Below are 15,617 nucleotides of genomic sequence, written 5' to 3' on the forward strand. Positions count from 1 at the left end.
ATTCTGAGCACTCCTCTCTGACGGCGGATACACAGAGTGTGAAACTCGAAAGGATGTGGTCTGCGCTGAGATGAGGAAGAAAGTGAGGAGGAAGGACTAACCAAACTAGGCAAGCTCGCAGCAAACACGGCACAGCACGGAGAGAGAACGGACTCCGACAAACACTCGGATTAATTAATTTTTTGGTTATATTTACTTCTGGAGACTCTGAATTCTGTGAAGATGCACTGAGGAAGAGGAGGACATGGAAGTGGAGACTAGTGAGCCGAGAACTTCCTGGTATGATTCTCTTCATTTAACACAGGAAGGTGGTGTGTATTATAGTAAAGAAGTAAAACAGACAAATTAAGGGAAATGACTGATGAGTAATAATTCAATACTTTTTAATGCACAACAAATGATGGTTTTGCTTTAAACGGTGATGGGAATCTAAAGATCCAAGAGCTTCTTTCCGATTTGAATTAAGTTTTGGGACGTTTGACTCGTAGGTTTTCTGGGTCAGGTGAGACTCACTCCATCATCTGTGATCATGCCGGGGTAAGCCGCCCCATCCACAGTTTTATCTGCTTCGGCGACGCCGCCGTCCGCCTGTTTTCAAGAATCTGACTGTCGCAAATATTTTGTGCCTTTTAGAAGAAGAGAAAACAAGATTCAACCACTGAGGCAGTGACCAGAATATTAGAGGTGAGTAATGTGTGCGATGTGTTTTTCTCTGTAACTGGCGGAAGTTAGTCAACCTTACCTCTGTGACCACAATGCTGAGAGATGTGCACATCGAGGCCAGATGTGGAACCTCTCGAACTTTGTACACTTCTACAATAATTCCACATCATATCTTATTATTCACTATTGTGATTTTTACATATATAACATTGAGATTTTACACAATCGTCCTTTTGCAAGAAGACATCACAGGTAATTTGACTTTCTTTCGGAGTCGGTACACGGGTTATACAGCTGCTGTGGTTGGTGGGGCAAAAAACACGTAGACATCTTGTATTTTACTACAGAGCACAGTTTTAACCCTCTTCCTCTTCGAAAGACGAGCGCAGGAAATGAGTGCACTGCACCATGCAACATGGCACTCCTCTCGACGTCGCTCTGCTCACTCCCCCTCCCTCAGCCTGTTTTCAGTTTACTCATTGTTTTATTCTATCGGGCAGGATGACAAAGAAGAGGTGGAGGGTGAAATGATGTCGGACCACATGAACGACTCGGAGGTGAGGAGGTCCTCACATGTTTTAAATCCCTCGAATGTTAAGTCGGTGATAATCGGTCAACTCTCCAGCCCTTGATGAGTTTGATTCTGTGACGTCAATTCAGGAGCCCAGCAATAAAAGAGTGAAACCCGTGGTGAAGTCCAACAGCCTGACGGGAGTCATCACCCCGGTGAAGACCCCGGCCTTCAAACGCATCTCGCAGAGTATTTCGGTAACAATTCACATTTTCTGCCGTCCGGCAGAACGACCGGCTGATGGGTTTTACGTGCAGATGGTCACCTGCTTCACTCTTTTCACAGCGCTCCATCAGCTTTCGCACAGAGGCCCGGCCTTTGCCCTCCTCTCCCCTGCGCCCTCGCACAAAGGCCTCGTCGTATCCACGCCGGCGAAACAGCCAGTGCTGGAGCGACACGGTGGAGAGTCACGACCTCACCGCCAAGGAAATAAAACGCCAAGAGGTGTGGCAGACGGCGCATTTTTCAGCTCTTTCATTAATGCAAACTGTTTGCAGCTGTCATTAGTGCATTAAGATGTGTTTCTAGTGGGACGCGTATGTGGGTCAGTGGTTGCAGTGTAGGCGGAGTGACACACATCTCTTCATTGCTCTGAAGCTGCGTTGAAAGAGGATGTGCGCTGGCAGCCGACTCAACTTCCTTTATTGAACAATCAGCTGTGAGCTCTCACACCGCGTTGTTCCCAGTGGCACGCTGCATCTAATCGTTTGGACTCTCTCACAGGTGATCTATGAGCTGACTCAGGGGGAGAGGCAACTGATAGATGACCTCAGTTTGGTCAAAAAGGTACGCGGATTGTTCATATCCATTTCAGTGAGGCAAACACCAGCATCTTTATGCTTAACACTCCGTTTGGTTCTCGCCCTGGTGTGTGCCGTCAGGTGTACTATGAGCCCATGCTGAAGTTGGAAATAATGACGGAGAACGAGCTCGGACAGATATTCGGTACTCTGGACTCACTCATTCCCCTTCATCAAGGTGAATCCTCTTTTCTTCTAATGTCTCGTAAAAACTGTTTGAGTGAACGATATTCATTGTTGTACACCCCTGCATCAGGTGATGCTGAAAAGGACGCATCATAGTAACAAAAGCTGCAGTTTTCTAGATTTGATCCAATTTTAATTTTCACAATAAATATAGTGAACTAGTCTGCATGAAACAAAATAAACATTTCTGGTGTATTTGCAGTAAGATTGGCTGATATAGATTCATTATTATTGCAGTCATGATCGGTTGTTGATCTATAAGCAGCCACTTTTTTTTTTTTTTTTTTTTTTTTAACTATCCTGGTTTTCTTCTCTTCTTCTTCTATCCCAGATCTCCTGAGTCGTCTGGAGCGTCTCAGGGGCTCAGAGAAGACGGTGGGAGAGGTGGGCCCCACTCTCATGAACTGGGTGAGCATCTTAGAGGAAACGCTTCCGTCACTCTCTCCACTTCCTCTCGAAAGTCACAAAGTTCACCCTGTGTGTACATCTCTGCCTCACCCGTCCTTACCCAACATCACTTTCCTTCCCTCTTCTTGTCCCCCCCGTCCTTCTCCCCCCATCCTTCTCTGGGTAGTTCCCTTGTCTGGACGCCTATGTCACGTACTGCTGTAATCAAGTCGGGGCCAAGGCTTTGCTGGACCAGAAAAAGCAAGAGAAGAGAGTGGAGCACTTCCTGCGCCTGTGTCAGGAGTCTTCCTTCAGCAGGAAATTGGACTTGTGGAACTTTCTGGATCTCCCTCGGAGCCGGCTGGTCAAATACCCTCTGTTGTTGAAAGAGATACAGAAGTGCACGCCGCCGGAGCACCCGGACGAGGACACGTTACCCGAGGCTGTGAGTTGGTGTCCTGTATTCATGTGCATACGCAGCTCACTGTGACTCACTCTTCACTCAGCTTCTAACAAGTTTATTTTCTGTAAGATGATTAAATATTTCCACAGCCGAGCTATTTGGGGTTTTGCAGTGTTACTCTATGGTTGCACCCGGTCTCATTATTTCCAATGATGGTATCTGTCACTCTGCCAGTGAGGGAATTACACACTAACTTATACGAGGATGCCTCTCAGCGGCAGAAAGAGCAAGATGTGAAAAACCATTATCTATAATAACAGTAATCTTAAGAACTGTCATCAGTTTGAAAATGATAAGAACCTATTTGCTATGTTTGCAGCCTGTAATCATGACACAGGAAATAAGCGTGTGTTGGTACTTGGGCTCCTGACTGCGTCTCACAATGGTATTCTTAATAACACAAACAGGATGCCGCCACTTAAAACATCGAATTCTATTACTCCGACTTCATACATTAATCTCTAAATATATGCATGAAGTGAAGACTTTTTGTGTCAGTTGTTGGGCGTTGGGACAAAACAAAACAAAAAAACAAAACATAATGCATGGCGGTGTGGTACTTTGTTCTCCTCAGCTGGAGCTGATCCAAAGCATTGTGGCGGAAGTCAACAAGAAGACCGGAGAGGCTGAGTGTCAGTTTTACCGGCGAGGCCTCGTCTACCTCGAAGAGAGCCAAAGGCTGCCGGAGATCACGCAGTCCCGCTTCCTCTACTGCCACGGAGAGCTCAAGAACAATAAGGGCCAGGTAGCTCTCTGCAGTGCCTCTTTAAACACAACCATAGCGTCTGATCACCCCGGGCCTTCCTGAGGGAGATTACAAACCAGATGTGTGAATGAATGTGAGCATCTTGTAACTCCGTGTTTGAACATTTCTTCCCGGTCAGCGGCTGCATGTGTTCCTGTTTGAGCTGGCTTTGGTGTTGACCAGACCCGGTGAGGATAGAGAGGGCGCTCAGGTGTTTCAAGTGTACAGGCAACCTCTGCCCAACGCGCTGATTAATCTGGAGGAGATCCCAGACGGCGAGGCCGCAGGAGGGGGCAGCTTCAGAGGAGCTTTCACTGGAGGAAATGATAAAGGTGATATTTTATGCTCCTACAGGCCAACTTTGTCACACACACGTCTGGACTGTGGGAGAAAACTAAAGGAAAGGCTAGAAACTCCACTGGACTCACCTGGAAATAAAACCTCATTTTATAGAAGAAAAAGGAAGGACACTTAAAATGTGGGGGAATATTAAAAAAAATGATGTTGTGGACACAAGACCTGAGCTGAGATATCAGTGATGCTGCCATGAAACGTAGTGACCTCACTGCAAAATGCAAACTGGTATTGGCCTTAAAGCCATGCTGTCACCATGAGTTTGTAAAAACAGCTTTAAGATACATTTTTTTGACATTTCACTGTATTTTGCACCAGAAGGTTTAATTTAAATTGGTTTTGTATTGAAATTGTTCTCATTTTCAGTGCTATTTGTTTGATCTTGTGAAGATATGGACGCTATCGTCTCGTCTACTCTCGGCCACAATAAAGAAAACCTTTTCAGTTTATCTATTTTACAGGTCTGGCCCACTCAAAATTAAATTAGGCTGCATGTGGCCTCCTGAACTAAAATATGTTTGACACCTCTGCCTTATTTTTAAAAACCACTCAATTTCCTCTCCTCCCCACCCCTCTTTGCCTCCCGCAGTGAAGAACTGCTTCAGGGTGAGCAGCAGGGGGCGCTCCAAAGCTCACCCTTACAGCCTGCAGGCCAATGACTCCTTCAGCAAGCAGCAGTGGATCACCTGCCTGCGCCAGGCAATCGTCCAGTCCAGAGACAGGACTTCTCACGCCAGCAGGTCGCTGCTCTCTCCTCACACGGATCCCGCCCTGTATCACATAGCCGAGCTCAGCCTCAGCTCGGACACAGAGATGGCCGACCACACCAGCCGCTGACTTGTCAGTCACGCTGATCCTCTGGCATCCCGGGGAGTCTCCACAGTGGTGTACATTGACACCGGGGCAATAAAACGAGACTGTCTGTTATAGATGATTGTGCCCAGACTCATGCAAAAGAATGTCCCGCTGTATTTTTTGTTGTTGTTTTATTTTCTATTTTCTTTTTGTGATGGCGCTGATATGTTCCTTCAAAAATGGAAGTGGTTTTGCTGAATGTGAATTTATTGTGGAAAAATGTTCTTGTTGTATTTTAATAAACTGACACTTGAAAGATTGTTGAGGTGCTCATGCCAAAGTACACAAACACAAGTCTAAGTATAGCCAAAGAGATCTACAGAGAAAAGATTAGAGATGATTATCCTCCCTCCCTCTCTCTGTTCACTGTTCACTCTCTCTCTCTCTCTCTGACACCGGTGACAGGGCAGAGGAGAGAGGTAGACTTTCAGTCCGAGCCCACAGACACACAGTGAAACAGTAGACGGGCCCTTATGCATTTTTAACAGCTCAGCAGATGATGGGAACAGTTTGGTTGGGACAGTTTGTCCACAGATAGAGAGACCAAGTGATCAGGTGAGTCCACATCGCTCTGTTTATTTGTTAGCCCCGTTGTGTTTGTCAGAAATTGTTCACGTGCAAAAGTTTGACTCTTATGTTGTCGTGTAACTTGTAATGATTTCGGCATTGATTAGATCTGTTTTTCAGTCGGGCGTGTGCTGTTTAGTGGGATGCATAATGAACTCCTGAAAAGATTGGACTCTGGTTTAAACACAGTGAATATTGAACATGAGTTTCTTCTAAAGTCATCTCATTTTGTAGCTGATATGTCAGTTTCTATGATTGCGGTTAGGGTTAAAGAGAAAGAAGAAAACTGCACATATATTTCTTTTTTTATTGGCTACTGTTTCTATTTAACATTTCCTTTATGTCTGTACTTGTGTCTTAAGTGTACTCTATGTGTTGCATTTTATTGTTTGGGGCCTTGTTAAAGAGTTTTTCTGTCTATTCAAGTTCTCTTGAATGTTGTAATTACGAGAATGATCTGTGACGTGGAGTAGAGCAACTTAATCTATCCAAGTTAAGGATTACCTGAGGAGATCCTCATTCACAAAGAAACCTATTCTTTCTCCCTCCGTCGTTAGACGTCACCCTCATGCATTTCCTGGAGAGAGTTATCAAAGCCCTCCATCGCACTTCATTCGTTCAAAAAGAGGCTGTTTCTCTTCAGGACCTGCTGACCTTTGACCCTGCACGCAAAAAAAACTAGGAGGTGCATTTAGGATACAAACAACCGGACTTGAATTCCTCTGGAAAAGCCTTCAGCCTGTGTCAGGAGCTGGTCTGGTCACGGGAACAGAGGATGCCCGGGTCGAGCAGTGTCAATGTAGAGGGCTCCTGCGAGGCCCTGTGTCGAACGCTGGTGTCCCAGAACGGCCTCCAGAGAGAGACAGCAGACATCTCGCAATCTGTCCTCTACACGTCACTCATGGGCCTGCTGCTGGTCACCGACAACGAGGTGTGGAACACATCGACACGGGAAACTAAAAAAAACCGTTCAATTATGCTCCTTTGCACATTTAATGACGATTTAAGGAGAAATAGTGTGAAGGGATTAAGGGGGAATACACACCAACACACACGTGTTTAAGCACCTGTCAGCACTCCTGGGTTTCTAATAGGATAAACGCTTGAGGCTGACCTCCTTTTAGCCTCTCTTGTTATGCTAATGAGATAATAAGGCTAAATCTGTCCTGCCAAAGTTATGTACACACTGACATGGCAGGGTCAAGGCAAACAGACAGTCACATGGGGTACGGGAACAGCCAGGGGTCAAACATTGGGGCAGCATCATCCTGTAGGGTCCTTGTGTCAGAGAGCTCTACGGTTGAAAAATGTGACAAATATGTGATTGTTTTCTGTTGATTTTTCATTTCCCCAGAAGGAGCAGCTCGCTGTAGGAAGTGGAAGGGTTGGCCTCAGAAACATAGGAAACACGGTAAGTCGAACACTTGTGAAAATGATTGTGGCTTATCATTCCCGTCTCATCGGGTTGACTTTTTGCCCGGGCTGTGTTTTGGACTCAGTGTTTCCTGAATGCAGTCGTCCAGTGTTTGTCTCACACACGTGGACTGCGGCACTACTGCCTCCTCCAGTCCTACAGGCGGGAGAAGTTCTCCAAAGAGGAGGCGACACTCATGGAAGGTGTGCTTCTGTTCCTCAGCTGCTCTTTTGATGCTTGTGAATCATTTTCGACGTCTGCTTACTGCTGCTGGTCTTCTTCCACGAAGCCTTCTCCAAGGTGCTGTCGGGCCTCTGGGATGAGAACGAAGACGCAGTCGTGAATCCTCGACAGTTTTATTCCGTCTTCAAAGACGCGGTGCCTTACTTCAGTGGTTACAGGTGAGGGTCATGCTTCTCCTTTTTTTTTTTTTTCTGATCCCGTCAGTGACATCGGCGACTTGAAGACATTTCTGTCTCCATCAACAGTCAGCAGGATGCGCAGGAATTCCTCCGGTTCCTTCTGGACAAACTGCATACGGAGATAAACCGACGGCCGTACGTCCGACGAATGGAAAGGGAGGCTGAACAAAAATATGCCAGGTTTAGGTGTGTAAAAGTATCCACCAAACCGTGACTCCTGTCATGTCACCACGGTTTGAATCTTATTTAATTTCTTATCCTTCGTTAGACTTTCGGAGGAGGCGGCCGTCATGTGGAAGAAGCACCTGGAGAGAGACGACAGCATAATCGTCGGTAAGGACTCGGCACCTTTGTTCTCCTCTGCAGTGTGATCCCAGTGAACACGAGTATTGGTCCCCCGTCTCGCCACAGACCTGTTCTCGGGTCAGCTGAGGAGCTCGCTGCACTGCTCAGTCTGCTCTCACTACTCCAACACATTCGACGTGTTCTGCGACCTGTCGGTACCGATCCCCAAGAGGAGCGCGACAGGAGAGGTCACGCTCAGGGAGTGCCTGGACCTTTTCTCTCAGGAGGAGAAGCTGGACAAGGAAAATTCGCCTGTAAGTTGCCCACGTATTATTACACCCCTGTTGGGATTAAAATTCAATCAGACTGACCTTGTGTGCGAGGGGATAATTAATCTAAAAAGGGCTTTCTGCAATTCAATTATTTAAATTTGTGCATGTTTTTATCCATGTACATTATGAATATTGAGTAAATGTCAAGTAGAGATAATCTATGATCTGCTTTTACATGTTTTCTAAAACATCCGATATGGCCTTTAACAAATATCTTACACTTGTAAATAATGGTGTTTTTTTTTGTTTGGTTTTTTTTGCAAATATGAAGAAGAAAAATTCTAAAGTTTTTCAGTGTATGAAGGAAGCTAAACGGCATATAAACACTTCATCCAACCTAGAGTGTAACAATCCAAAAATCAATAATCAATCACTTGAATTTGTTTAGTTGTGTTTTGGACCTATTTGTGTGTCTAAGTGTGTTTGTTCATCCATTTTTTCAGATGTGCGAGAGGTGTAACCGACGTACGGAATGCACGAAGCGGCTCTCCATCCAGAGGTTTCCTCAAGTTATTGTGATCCGTATCCTCTGAAAGACCTTCATTGAAAACATTGTTAACAAGTTTTAATGCTGCTGCTGCTGCTGCTGCTGCTGCTGCTGCTGCTGCTGCTGCTGCTGCTGCTGATGATGAACATGATGATGGTGATGATGATGATGCTTCTTAACGGTTTGAATCAGATCTGAATCGGTTCACCACGTCCAGGTGGTCCATCAGTAAGAGCACCGTCTATGTGTCCTTCCCTCTCACCAACCTGGACCTGGGCCGCTACGGGCCTGCAGACTGCGGTAAGAACGACTCTTGATGGAAGGTTGAAGGATTAGGTGGTTATAAAACAGGCCACGTGTGATTTTGCAAGGAAGGTCTGCTGCTTTAGATGAGTTGCAAATGTTATTTTTCATGTCAGAATGAGCTTCAACAACGCAGTTTACAGAAATAATTATCTTATTTAGAAAAATTATATTACCATATTTTTTTTTCGGGGTGTAAAATCAACTTATCAAACACAGATAATTCAAAACTTTCCCATGAATAATGAATGCATATTGCTTGCTTTTGAACTTGAGCGTCGGGTTTGAATCCTGCTTGCGTCTGGAAGGGAAGCCAGTGTAGAAACTATCTAACACTATGAAACGTGTTACTATTTGTTGAGATGGCTTTTTTTGAAAGGGAGCAGCTGAATATAGTTTAATTTTTTTTATTATTTTCCAGTTGAATGATCGCACAGTTTGCAAACTTAGAGAGTAAAACCAATAGCTCTGAGAAACCAATGGTGTGTCTGTCATTCATATTTATCTTTGTCCCCACAGGCTCAGTTCTGTATGATTTATATGCCATATGTAACCATGCCGGCACGGTCAACATGGGGCATTACACAGCCTGCTGTGCAGATGAGAATGGTTGGTGCTTCTACAACGATTCCAGGTAAAATGAACCCTGCACCCTTATCATTTACTACTGTAATGTGTAATACAGGAGGTCTACATTAGCCGTCTGTACTTTACACCCATTTTGTTTTATGCACCTGGAGCTGTTTCTCATGATCCATCCTCCATTTATCCATCTACAGTGTATCTCCGCTCACACTGAGCCAGCTACAGACCAATCAAGCCTATGTGCTGTTCTACCAGCGCAGCAACAGCGCCGCAACCATCAGGAAGTAGCGCTGGGAATGGCTGAGCCAGGCAGCCAATCAGGGAAACGTTACCTCCAGTGTCCATAGAAACCAATAGATGCTGCAGTGTTTGCACCTCTTACATCTCTAAACTTCTCCATCTCAGTGGGCCTGTCCTTAAATGAACTCCAGGATGGAGGAGGAGGAGGAGGAGGATGAAGCCATGCTTACTTTAAAGGGGGCTTGAGGAGATGATCTCCCCTCCTCGGTGAGAGAGCGCAGACTGCAGCCTTAAGAGTCTCTGTGGCCCAGTTCTCAGGCAGAACTCAGGGATGTACTTGAAAACACTACGCAGAGCTCTGATGATAACTGTGATTCATGCCTGCTAATATGAACCCAAATAAACACAATTTAAAAACCGTGAATGTAGTAGAAAGTATACATGATTTTATGAAATGTGACATACAGTTAACTCAAAACCATATAAACCCTCGTAGCAAGCATGTTTAAAAAAAAAGAAAAAAAACAAGTTCCAACAAATTCAGCAATTTCATGACTTGGAAAAACTGTGGAAAGTCTAAAAGCAGCGTGAACTTTTTAAAACAAAACTGCAAAGTCTGCAAAAAAAACAAACATGTATGATAGAAGCTGATTTGTGCAGGAAGAGACGCCAGGACAGAAACTTTACCTGTGACCTCCAGAAGAGACGCCACGATCCTTTAGGTGACGACAACTGTCAACAGATTAAGTTAAAACTGAGCTCATTGGCCTCAGGCACTAACGCAGTGTTTAGAGGTAAAAAAAAAAGAGCAATTCTTTGCCGAGTTTTCAGAAAGTGAAATGAAAAAGACATTAGCTTCTTCATATCAATCATTATCTCAAAAAATATAGAATATCCTTAAAGCCGGTGCATTCATGTTTAAAAAATTTACTTATGTGGCTTTACTACGTGTTTTCCTTTCCTTCCACAAAATTACAAGCATTAGCTCAGTGACACCCAAACATTGCTCATTGAAATGCTCTTATTTAATTTCAACTTACAATTCTGTGAAAATGTACTCCGACATGTGTAGCCTCTGCTTTGTCTTTCTAACGTTAGTCCTCTGCCGGCAATTAACTGTGAACATTGAAATTTACTTTAAAATTTATAATCATTCCTTTGTATATATGTGTTTACTTTTTTTTTTTACCTTTGTGTTTACTGATGTAGCAGGAAAAATATTTTGTACATAAAACGCACATCACTCAACTGAATGTATTGCATTTATCTTTAAATAATTGAACTGTAACAGTCAATAAAATACCAAAACTGACATTTTTGTTAAGATGTGATTATTGATGCCATTTGATTGCTTTACTTATATATAAAGAATAATTATAAGCAACTATGCACGAGGACAGGAAACATCTGGATAGGATGACAGTCCATCACAGGGCAAACACAGAGAGACACTCACATTCACACCTAGGGGCAATTTGTCATTGATAAACCTGACATGCATGGTTTTGGGCCATGGGAGGAAATTGTCCGGAGGACACGCACTTGTGGAGAATATGCAAACTCCATATTTAAAGGAAAATGTATTGTTAGGTCAGACATAGGAAACGGGCAGCCTGCAGGTCACATCTTACCCCTTGTCCCCATACTTTGCAGCACATGAGCTAATTTACAAAAAAAATAAAGTAGATTTTGTTGCAGGCTGTGGTAGGATGATAGTCATTGTATGCACATTTGAATTGAAAATACTCCAAAGTACTGGATTATGGGGTTCATTTAAAAAGAAACAACAACAAGTGCATGCATATTTATTGAAACTACAGACACACAATAGTCCTTTTCATTGAATTAGCTGCTATAATTCCTAGTAGACGTTCTGGATTACAATTTGACCCTTTGGTAGTGACAACGATTTTTTGTGGCTCTGCCACTTATTCAAGTTGTGTACCCCTGTGAGATGAGCGACAAGCAATCAAGAAAACAGTCAAATACATGTAATGATTTATCATTTAAATTATAAATCAAATACATGACCTGGTGCACTAAAATAACTCAAACTGCAAACTTGATAAAGAAACAACTAATGCAAAGAATTCCTCCTACATCACCGTGTCCCATTAGTAGCATTAATCGTACTGAAAGACATTAAATTAACAAAGAAAAACTAAAGAGATTATAAAAATACCAAACCTGCTGCAAACCCGACTCCTCGTGACGTCACCATGCACATGCGTACGGGCGGTGGGCGGAGCCATCGAGTCGGTCAGGAAGAGGAGAAAGGCGGACAGAGGAACATTAAAGGTAGGAAAATTTACACGACAGCCTTCAAACTTCACACCCTTTTCGATACGGGCACGGCGGGGTGCGAGCGGCGCGATGATGGGCTAAGTTTTTCTTGGGAGGAAACCCGGGTGTCAGTATCCCAAACCTCGCGGAGCCCCGTTAGCGTCGAGCTAGCAGATGCTGCTCGGTTTGACAGGCCTGACTAAAGTGCTCAGCCCCCCAGCAGGAGGGGGGACACGGCAGGAAGCTTCCCCTGGACCGGGGACACCTCCCAGCACACCGAGCATGCTTTCCACACTGGTCCTTTTCCCCGTTTACACTTCAGACGTAACAAGCACGACAAACCATTTAATAATGGGGCGTAGCTGTGTACCCAACAGCCGGCTGCCTCCCTGAGCCCCTATTTACACCAGGAGGTACACCACCAACTGCACCTCGCAGAGCATTAAAACTCATCTTCTCCACTTTATTCCTGTGTGTGTTTCGAGGGTTCTTATTGTATAATGCCACCCAAATTATATATACTTATTTGGGTTTTCTTTTTTTTTTTTCTTTTGCAGAGATGGCTGCTATCAGGAAGAAGTTGGTGATAGTTGGAGATGGAGCGTGTGGGAAGACCTGTCTGCTCATCGTCTTCAGTAAGGACCAGTTCCCGGAGGTCTACGTCCCCACTGTGTTCGAGAACTACGTGGCAGACATTGAAGTGGATGGCAAACAGGTGAGACAACTGGGGACGGTCCCAGTCAAACGTATGAGTGAAGGCGGGATACTGCCGGGCAGGTCGCCTGTCCATCACAAGACACACATTCACATTTACACATATGGGCAATTTGGGTTCACCAGTTAACCTCACATGCATGTTTTTGGACTGTGGAAGGACACAGGGAGAACGTACACAGAAAGTCCACACTTGATTCCATGACCTTCTTGCTACGGAGCTAGAACGCCACTGTGCAGCAATACACGCATTCAGAAAAGGGAAGTGCACTGAAATGTGATGCTGTAAGATGTCCCCATACATCTGTCTCAAAGACATTCAACTTGATTTGTAGGACACGTAGTAATAATAATGCTTTGGAACCACTGGATATGACATTTCAAATTATCATACATAAATTATTCGGTGAAACTTTTATAAGCGTTACATTGGTTTGTATATTATCTTTTGATTGGCTGTCTTCACATTGAATGCTGCATTTCTTTTATATGGTGTTCATGTTGTGCCGTCATTCTCTTTTCTCAGGTAGAGCTAGCACTTTGGGACACAGCAGGTCAGGAGGACTACGACAGACTCAGGCCCCTCTCCTACCCCGACACTGATGTCATCCTCATGTGCTTCTCGGTGGACAGCCCCGATAGTTTAGGTCCGCTTTGAGTGACAGTCTAAATAATCACACGCCTCAGCAAGGCAGAGTTCTTTTGTGTTTTGGCTAACTTGTGGTTTTCTTTCCTCTCACTGTAGAGAATATTCCAGAAAAGTGGACCCCTGAAGTGAAGCACTTCTGCCCAAATGTTCCCATCATCCTGGTGGGCAATAAAAAAGATCTGCGCAATGACGAGCACACCAGACGAGAGCTTGCAAAGATGAAACAGGTAAGGTTTTACGGTTTTAAAAAATAAACTTTGCTGGATAAATCAAGTTTGTTGGTGTGAATATAACACAAATACTTCTCTGTGACTCGTGTTTCCAGGAACCAGTTAAATTCGACGATGGCAAAGAGATGGCAAACCGCATCAGTGCCTACGGCTACCAAGAGTGTTCTGCCAAAACCAAAGATGGTGTAAGGGAAGTCTTTGAGTGGGCAACTAAAGCAGCTTTGCAGGCCAAGAAACGTAACAAGAAGTCCTTCTGCCTTGTGTTATAGGCTCCCAGAGGAGACGGAGCTGCCCTTAAGCACAGATGAACAGGGCAGCTTCTTTTGAACTTTGCGATGTGGGGAAATATTTGGGTGGGTGGGGCAGAAACGTTCTGCAGACGCTCACTTTCTGATCACCTCATTACCCTCAGTAAAATTCAAGCAGATCTGAAATTCTTTGATAGGCCTTTTACACTTTGGTTCTTGTTCTACAGATTCACCTGTCTGCTTTTTTCTTCTTGCATCTATCAAAACATTTTCAGATCTCGAGGTTGATGGCGGCGGAGGCCGGGGTAGAGGGTGATTTGACGTCGAGTTTATGCTAACCTGGGGTTAAAATGTGCCATGTTGGGAATGGAGGGAGAAAAATGGTCTTCACCGGGCCAAAGACAATGGGGACACAAGAAAGACAGAAGAAGTAATATTAAAAAAAGGTTTGAATTAAGACCATTTCTAAGTGGCTCTTACACAGTATCGCCTACATGTAGTGCCTTGAGAGCAGCGGTCAAGAAAAAGTGGGTTGAGGTGTAGGGATTCCTAACTTAGGGTATTATTTGTCATTTGTAGTGTCCACACCTTGCATTGGTGAATGCTTTCTCCCCCGTCACTGGCTCGGCTCCTTCAGGCCCTTTTCATTTGACTCAGGCCCTACACGCAGGGGTATGCCTAAACTAGATTGTATGAGATATTTTCCCCATACTGAATTCCTTATACTTTAGAGTGCGTGTATGCAACTGTATGGTAGTCTCTTTTATCCAGTGCAGCTCTGCATGCGGTGAATGTGTGTATATTTGTGTGCTTGTGTATTAACATATGTGTCTATGTACTGTATGCATGGAAAAGGCCTTCGGCGTCACTGATCTAACCCTTTGTTTCCATGCCAAAGTTACCCCGGACAGCCGCGTTTCATGGCTCAGACGGGTAATGGAATAACAGATACTCAGAGTGACATAGAAGCCTTCACTTTACTGGAAGACGTTGTACTATAGCCAGAGGCACAATCAGGTTAAACATACAAGTTTTTAGGACCTTTTGTTGTGTATACCAGATATTGATTTGATTGTGTTAATCAGTGGGTCAAATCATGAATGGTGTAGTTGATAAATTGAATCTTATTTTAAATAGCTGATAGGCTTATCTTATTACTATAATGTCTATTATGTACTGTATGTCTTACAAAGCTTTGTAAGAACATGTTCATGATGTGTATTTCAAGTTTGCCTTTTACTCCCACTCACCCCCCCCCCCCCCCCCTTTTCATGATACTGTCCTTATTGTATTATATAACTTTTTAATGTTGATGTCTCTAATTTCCTTATAGTATATTTTAATCATTTACTTAATCCTGCTGTTATGATCAGCTAATGTCAGTTAAATGATGAATTATAATCGCTTTATTGTCTCATTTAATGCAAGGTCACTGCTGAGGTGCTGGGTTGTAAGGTTTTTGGGGGGCATGGGCTGCTAGAGCCATTTTTCTCTTTGGTTTTTGTACTGTGATATGTGGGGATTTCTGGATTATTATTTTTTTCTTTATCCCCGTTAAATCTGTTATTGGGGTTTTCTGTTGTAAGGTATTTATATGTTTTTGATCATTAATGATTATGATTTTCCCTATATTTTTGGCATTAATTTACTTTCTTTCCCTGAAATAATAATAAAAAAAAAAACAACCTGTAACCTGATTTGTGTGATGTATTGATTTCACGACCATGGGGAATGTTTTCTGGATTAAATAACACCGCTGTCCTCCTGGATTATCATTTATGGATTTGCCAGTCCAGGGTTGACCTGCTTGTCTTGTCCAATCACCGTCGATTTG

General features: G+C 43.9%; 3 protein-coding genes across 4 annotated transcripts; all 3 read left to right on the top strand.

Moving 5' to 3' along the window:
- Window positions 1–2: 2 nt before the first annotated feature.
- arhgef3l (Rho guanine nucleotide exchange factor (GEF) 3, like) lies at window positions 3–5,283 on the top strand. The gene is made up of 13 exons (XM_080470063.1): window positions 3–279; window positions 489–537; window positions 634–684; window positions 1,164–1,220; window positions 1,324–1,431; window positions 1,520–1,678; window positions 1,958–2,020; window positions 2,116–2,212; window positions 2,552–2,628; window positions 2,795–3,052; window positions 3,645–3,815; window positions 3,955–4,147; window positions 4,759–5,283. Exons 1-13 carry the CDS (start codon window positions 245–247, stop codon window positions 5,004–5,006), a joined length of 1,566 nt encoding a protein of 521 aa, XP_080326189.1. The 5' UTR covers window positions 3–244; the 3' UTR covers window positions 5,007–5,283.
- Window positions 5,284–5,392: 109 nt separating this feature from the next.
- Window positions 5,393–10,970, top strand: usp21 (ubiquitin specific peptidase 21). 2 transcript variants are annotated; one of them, XM_080470064.1, is made up of 12 exons: window positions 5,393–5,579; window positions 6,149–6,522; window positions 6,946–7,002; window positions 7,091–7,208; window positions 7,295–7,406; window positions 7,494–7,613; window positions 7,696–7,760; window positions 7,839–8,026; window positions 8,488–8,566; window positions 8,724–8,831; window positions 9,354–9,468; window positions 9,614–10,970. In XM_080470064.1, the coding sequence occupies exons 2-12, from the start codon at window positions 6,367–6,369 to the stop codon at window positions 9,705–9,707; spliced, it is 1,212 nt and encodes a 403-aa protein (XP_080326190.1). In that variant the 5' UTR covers window positions 5,393–5,579; window positions 6,149–6,366; the 3' UTR covers window positions 9,708–10,970. The 2 variants fall into 2 exon arrangements, with proteins under 2 accessions (XP_080326190.1, XP_080326191.1); XM_080470065.1 differs by having other exon boundaries at window positions 6,235–6,522.
- A 914-nt stretch (window positions 10,971–11,884) lies between these two features.
- On the top strand, window positions 11,885–15,545 carry LOC308113674 (rho-related GTP-binding protein RhoA-C-like; the record flags this gene model as incomplete). Its single annotated transcript, XM_080470071.1, has 5 exons — window positions 11,885–11,957; window positions 12,500–12,657; window positions 13,183–13,303; window positions 13,402–13,532; window positions 13,631–15,545. 5 exons carry the CDS (start codon window positions 11,885–11,887, stop codon window positions 13,802–13,804), a joined length of 657 nt encoding a protein of 218 aa, XP_080326197.1. The 3' UTR covers window positions 13,805–15,545.
- Between the last annotated feature and the right edge of the window lie 72 nt (window positions 15,546–15,617).

Source organism: Lipophrys pholis, assembly GCF_963383615.2.
Source record: "Lipophrys pholis genome assembly, chromosome: 8".
NCBI classification, from domain to species: domain Eukaryota; kingdom Metazoa; phylum Chordata; class Actinopteri; order Blenniiformes; family Blenniidae; genus Lipophrys; species Lipophrys pholis.

Bases quoted from the DNA above. Each gene is read 5' to 3' on its own strand.
- arhgef3l (XM_080470063.1), top strand. From the start codon at position 245: ATGGAAGTGGAGACTAGTGAGCCGAGAACTTCCTG. The intron at 1,221-1,323 runs GTGAGGAGGTCC...ACGTCAATTCAG, and splicing joins ACCACATGAACGACTCGGAG to GAGCCCAGCAATAAAAGAGT. The intron at 3,053-3,644 runs GTGAGTTGGTGT...TGTTCTCCTCAG, and splicing joins AGGACACGTTACCCGAGGCT to CTGGAGCTGATCCAAAGCAT.
- usp21 (XM_080470064.1), top strand. From the start codon at position 6,367: ATGCCCGGGTCGAGCAGTGTCAATGTAGAGGGCTCCTGCGAGGCCCTG. The intron at 7,614-7,695 runs GTGTGTAAAAGT...ATCCTTCGTTAG, and splicing joins CAAAAATATGCCAGGTTTAG to ACTTTCGGAGGAGGCGGCCG. The intron at 7,761-7,838 runs GTAAGGACTCGG...GTCTCGCCACAG, and splicing joins AGACGACAGCATAATCGTCG to ACCTGTTCTCGGGTCAGCTG.